General features: G+C 37.4%; 2 protein-coding genes across 2 annotated transcripts; both read right to left on the minus strand.

Moving 5' to 3' along the window:
- Nucleotides 1-820: 820 nt before the first annotated feature.
- LOC129569482 (pickpocket protein 28-like) lies at nucleotides 821-2,023 on the minus strand. The gene is made up of 3 exons (XM_055448326.1): nucleotides 1,863-2,023; nucleotides 1,160-1,473; nucleotides 821-1,059 (listed from the first exon to the last, which is right to left on the minus strand). Exons 1-3 carry the CDS (start codon nucleotides 2,021-2,023, stop codon nucleotides 821-823), a joined length of 714 nt encoding a protein of 237 aa, XP_055304301.1.
- Nucleotides 2,024-3,762: 1,739 nt separating this feature from the next.
- On the minus strand, nucleotides 3,763-4,519 carry LOC129569490 (pickpocket protein 28-like). The gene is made up of 2 exons (XM_055448336.1): nucleotides 4,054-4,519; nucleotides 3,763-3,980 (listed from the first exon to the last, which is right to left on the minus strand). The coding sequence occupies exons 1-2, from the start codon at nucleotides 4,517-4,519 to the stop codon at nucleotides 3,763-3,765; spliced, it is 684 nt and encodes a 227-aa protein (XP_055304311.1).
- Nucleotides 4,520-5,673: the final 1,154 nt, after the last annotated feature.

The following is a 5,673-nucleotide window of genomic DNA, read 5'->3' on the forward strand; positions in this document are numbered from 1 at the left end:
TAAGATAACATCTTAAGATATGTTGACCAGATAAGATAGATAAGATTTTATCTAATATCAATACTAAGTTGTGTCTTTTTTGCTCTAAATTTTTTTCCGTCTCAGTTATAAATAAAGAGCTCATAAGTTGTTCTTTTATTCTATGGGTAACATTTATAATGTGTTAAATTGATCAAATGCAAACGAAAAGCTTGTGATTCAGAAGATCGAAAAAGAATAATTGATTAAGCTTGCACACTTGAGTTTAAGCTCGGAGAAATGCCCTTCTAGGATTAGTAAATCTAAATTGTGAATAAAATCAACTTATAAAGTCTCCCAATAAATCAATATGGTTTTTAATGCTAAAATAAATTCGTTCAAATTGAACGACAAACCAAAAACCAAAAACCGTATCGTAGCGGTTGACTCTAGAAAAATATGCAGAAAAGGTTCGTATCATATGTTTTGTGTCTTATATGAAAAGCTAATAACTCGTGCTCATTCGCTCATAAAAAGCTCCCTATTCAACCAGCAATGCGTTACTCTCCAGTCTCGAATAACGAATGGTCCAGTACACACGCAGCGTTGCATAATAAAGCAGCTCAATGATGCTCAGTGCTGAAATTCCCATAAATAAACCAAGCAACCCGCCACAAATCGCCAGAAAATCGGAGAACGTATAAACTTCCATTCGTTTCGCTGTCTCAACTTGTTCGCCTTGAATGAGGATGGCCAATCTGGTCTGTTGGATGCTGGAATGATGTTTATAAATCATAACCTATTATAATCTTTCTAATTAAGGAGGAAATCGAAATAATTTCCGTTCTGATTCAAGTCTCTATTAATTCAAATATGATTCATACTCCGAATCATTCGATTTATAGCCAGGGATCTTATTTATAGCCGCTGCGTCGAATTTAATATGATCGATACTAGTGGAATATTCAATTGATGTACACGCTGGAATGCAATTACATGTAGCACTAAACGATTCTGGACTATCATCAGTGGATAATTTTCGCATGGCTGTTTCATAACAATTTATATTCGCTGTGCCACAAATTGTGGTATAAACATCCCCTGAAAGTTGTAAGTTTCATTTCATGGCATTAAAATGTATTGAAATAATGTTGGGAAAAGGTTCACAAATAAATATTGGCCATGTTAAAACTCATCATACTTGGCATGGAAAATTTTACACATCCACATTCGAGTTTCGTGAAATTCGATAAACATTCCTCTTCGCAATTGGTCTGTGTGTACATTTTGAAGAACCGTAGTCGACGTTCATTTTGGTAGAAACATTGCCGTTGATTTGGCCGATAGCTGCGTAGTCCATCTGATGTGGTGATCCATTTCGGTTTGATTGTTATAAGAGAGTTTTCTGAGATTGGAACTCGCAAAGAATTAAGCGTGGCCTTCAATTCTTCGCCAGGCATACTCAAAATGACTCTGAATCCTTGATCAAAACCCTTGCAATGGAAGTCGAAGTTTCTTTTGAAAAGGGATGAGAAAATATATGGAAATGAAGTATGATATGAAATGGGAGAACCTATGACAGGGGAATCAATTATACAAAAGGATGAAGCTTAGCGCTCATATGTCAGTCAATGCGACATCAGCGCCGCTTTATTTGAACTAAAATGAGGTACTGTCAACCTAACACTCGCCATCACCCATTGATATGCTATAAATTTATAATTTTATCCCTCAGTGATGCCGTTAATGTGAATATTGTGAGAGGTATTGGTGAGTATTGGCATGTTCTTGTTCTTATATCGCACTTCGCTGTACGTTGACAGTACCTTATTGTAGTTCCACTAGGGCGGCGCTGTATCTCTCAAATTTGATGTTAGAACTGTCAATTAACATAGAGATTTTACCTTTTCAAAAGTGTCAGAACAACATCAAACGCCGCATTTTTTCCCGAATCAACCGCGCGAATTGGATACTCACCATCACTCATTTCATTTGCATACCCACTTTCTAGGCTCCAATGTGACACATTCGGCATATTTTTGGTGATCATCATTCCCGGAGCCATTCTAAACATAATTTTATCTCTTATTTCTGTATTTAAATTTGTATCTATTGCATTTGACGGCCTGAGAAGAAAAACCTTTCCTACAAAACCTGTGCGCAGAACACAAACACAGAAATTTTTTAGTCAAAAGGCGAACAGCAAATTTGCGAGCGCAAAAATCTAATATATTTACAGCGACCGCAAAAGCATAACAGGCCTACTTATACGGAGTTTGCATGCTAGTAGGCTTGTTATACTTTTGCGCTCGCTGTAAATATATTAGGTTTTTGTGCTCGCAAATTTGCTGTTCGCCTTTTGACTAAAAAATTTCTGTGTTTGTGTTCTGCGCACAGATTTTGTTGGAAAGGTTTTTCTTCTCAGGCCGTCATTTAGTATCAGCGACACCTACTCATCTGTGTAAATGTCATGTGAATTGAGCGCATTGAAAGCAAAACAAATGCCACTTTCGGTGAAAGTCGGCGCAACATATTTAGAACAATCACATATCTTGTTCTGCCACCAGCATTTATACATGACGTCATCCAACCGGGGAGCAGCGTCTTCGATGAAATCGTAAATTGAATCATTGATGTACTTATTCGCCTGGAAAAAAAATCTCACTTATGAGCCGTGTTTTATTTCTTCATTTACTTTCTTTTTCAAAGTTTAACTGAAGGAAAAAAAATTAGTACGAATGATACTTACCTCTGTATAATTTATTTCCTTGAACACTATTGCAGCATACGAACAAATATGCATTGCCATCATCATTTCCGCAGCCCTTGTGGAAGAAATTTAAAGCGAGAAAAAAACCATATCATATTTGAATTTGGAAAAACGAAAAGTTAAAATCTAAGACTATCAATTGAATCAACACTCACTCTACGTCAGATAATTTTGTGAATCTACTAAAGGCAGAAGAAATGTCGAATTTGCCTTTGCTTTTCAAGAATTTAGTTTCGGGGCAAATGGTCACAGTTGGAAATGGAATTGCCGACACATTTTCAGACTCAGAGAAACTCATTTTCACTGGATTCTCTTGCCATTGAACCCAAACGTTACGGATCATTGAACTGCACAAACAAAAAGACACACCAACGAATGTAAACCACCATAGCCTGAATGAATAGCCAGAGAGTTTTGAGTGAGAACAAACACTACGCATGAATAAAAATTGTCAAGTGTTAGACATTGTCTAACTTAGACAAGCAAATGACCTTTCACTCCAGTGCAGGATACGTTCGGTGAAATATCGAAGGCCATGAATGTTGCTATTGTCACAGTACTCTTTGAAAAACCGCCCAACTGGGCAAACGAACCGGGTGATCCGTTTCCAGTTACTGTTATCGCCAAATTCGACGAAAAACGCGCGTAATGTGCACAGAATTCTAGCTGCAATGCCATTATCAGCACTGCTATCAGCCGGTAATGCTGTGACACTATCGTCCGATCTTGAGCGACGAATGGTCCAAAACCAACGCAATGTTGAAAAATAAGCCAGTTCAATGATGCTCAGAAGAGAGACTCCTAAACCCAAACCAAGCAATCCACCACAAATGGCCAGGAAATCGAAGAATGTGTACATTTCGATACGTTTTATCGTCTCCATTTGATTACTTTTGTAGAAAAAAGCCAGCCTAGTAAGTATAAGGCTGCAATACCAGATAGAAGAAATATTTTTAAGCAGTGCAATGTGCATTCATGAAAAATAATTTAAAAAAAATTCCAAAAAATAATATTCGAAATTATATGAATCGTTTCTACTTATAAGGGACTCGGCCATCACCCGCCATAGATTCTACAGCATCCTTAGCATCATAATTGATTCGATCGACTTCTGCTTTGTATTCAATTGACGTACAAGTAGGTAAACAATTGCATTGGTCACGGAATGATTGAGCAGTGGTTGCCAATCTCTTTTCAGCAATTCGATAACACTTCACACTAGCCCCACCGCACATTTTTGTGTGTTTATCTCCTGCAGAATAAAGGTGTTTTTATTGATCAAAAACGGGAATGGCCAGGAAGTTAAAATTGAATAAATTCAATACTTGGCATGGAAAATTTAACGCATCCACATTCGATATTGGTAAAATTGGCCAAACATTCCACTTCACAGCTACTTTTTGTGTAGATTTTGTAAAAACGCAAACGACGCTCATCGCTATGGAAACATTGACGTTGCGCTGGTGTGTATTTGAGTATGCCTTCTGAGAACGTGGTCAATTTGGGTGTAATTTTTATGAACGTGTCTGCTGAAGTGGGTACTCGTAAAAAATTTCGTGACAATTTCAACGCTTCACCTGGTACACTCAGAACAACTTTGAATCCTTGATCGAATCCTCTACACCTGTATTCCAAATTCTCTGTGAAAGTCGAAAGTAGAATACTAAACGCAGCAGATGGTCCCGCATTATGCATACGAATTGGATAATCGTTTACATCCGATTTCGATTTATATCCACTATCCAAGCTCCAATGTGAATTATACCTTAGAATCTCCGTTCCTGAAGCCATTCTAAAAACGAAAACAGTTTTCTTTTCTATAGACATCCAGTGATTTCAAAACGTAACGTCAGCCTCTATGTTCATTGATTTGAGAGAAAGAATAGCGCCACCTGGGGACTAAGTGCAATGTGTCTTATCGGTAAACATATCCACGTATACTTCTACTGTTTGCACTAACACAGGCACGCTTGACTTTTCTTGTTTGACGTTTCATATCTGTTCGTACAGAGGCTCATAGAGACTGCGTTACGTTTGAACTTGATTGTTTAGCATTAAATTTACACTCTTGTGTAGGTCTCATTCGAATTTAATGCATTGAATGCGAAGCAAACGCCATCATCTGTGAAAATTGGAACGAAATATTTGGAACAAAACGTATAAGGCTCATTTTGCCATTTGCACATTCCCATTGATTTTTCTAGAGTCAATGCAACATTTTGAATTGAATTGTAAACTGAAGTGTCCGTATAATTGTCAGTGTATTCGACCAGATCTGGTAATCGCGTGCATACATGGGCCAAGGCATTCAATCGCGTGCGCCTGATCAAATACGGATAAATTATTTGAGTATGTACGTGTACTGTTCGATTCGAGTTGAATTGAATTCATTCAAATCGAATTCGAATGTAAGAGTAACAAAATCGTTTGTGTGTTGAAATGTAAAGGAAAGAAGGGAACAAATAAATTCTTACTGAACACGAGATAAGTTGGATAATGAATCAAGTGTAGCAGACACATCGAATTTATGCTTAAATGTTTTAATTTCAGGACAAATCGTTATAGCGGGAAATGGAATCGACGAAACTGGCATCACTTTCTCAGAAAAACTCATAGTGACTAGCTTTTCGTCCCATTCCGTCCAAACATTACGAATTAAGGCGCTACACATCCAGACCGAGGCAGCAACAGCAATTAACCAATACAACCTGTGGTCCAATTTCAAGTGAAATGAATATGAATTAGTCATGTCTACTGCTTATATGAACTGCTGAGAATAAAAGGCTGACGATTGCAGGTTTTTCGCAAAAGCGGGATAAAAATCAGTCGTACGCAAAAGAGACATTTCAAAAGGTTGCACGCAAACGGAACATTTTATTTTGTCGCATTTTGAATTTTAAAGCCGCGATTACAACAACAATATACTTCTCTAGGGGAATTTAACT

Source organism: Sitodiplosis mosellana, unplaced genomic scaffold (assembly GCF_009176505.1).
Source record: "Sitodiplosis mosellana isolate CC-2019 unplaced genomic scaffold, AAFC_SMos_1.0 Smas_scaffold_37, whole genome shotgun sequence".
NCBI classification, from domain to species: Eukaryota; Metazoa; Arthropoda; class Insecta; order Diptera; family Cecidomyiidae; genus Sitodiplosis; species Sitodiplosis mosellana.

Bases quoted from the DNA above. Each gene is read 5' to 3' on its own strand.
- LOC129569482 (XM_055448326.1), bottom strand. From the start codon at position 2,023: ATGGCTCCGGGAATGATGATCACCAAAAATATGCCGAATGTGTCACAT. The intron at 1,474-1,862 runs GTAAAATCTCTA...CCTTTTCAAAAG, and splicing joins GTTCTGACACTTTTGAAAAG to AAACTTCGACTTCCATTGCA. The intron at 1,060-1,159 runs GTATGATGAGTT...TACAACTTTCAG, and splicing joins TGTAAAATTTTCCATGCCAA to GGGATGTTTATACCACAATT.
- LOC129569490 (XM_055448336.1), bottom strand. From the start codon at position 4,519: ATGGCTTCAGGAACGGAGATTCTAAGGTATAATTCACATTGGAGCTTG. The intron at 3,981-4,053 runs GTATTGAATTTA...TTTATTCTGCAG, and splicing joins CGTTAAATTTTCCATGCCAA to GAGATAAACACACAAAAATG.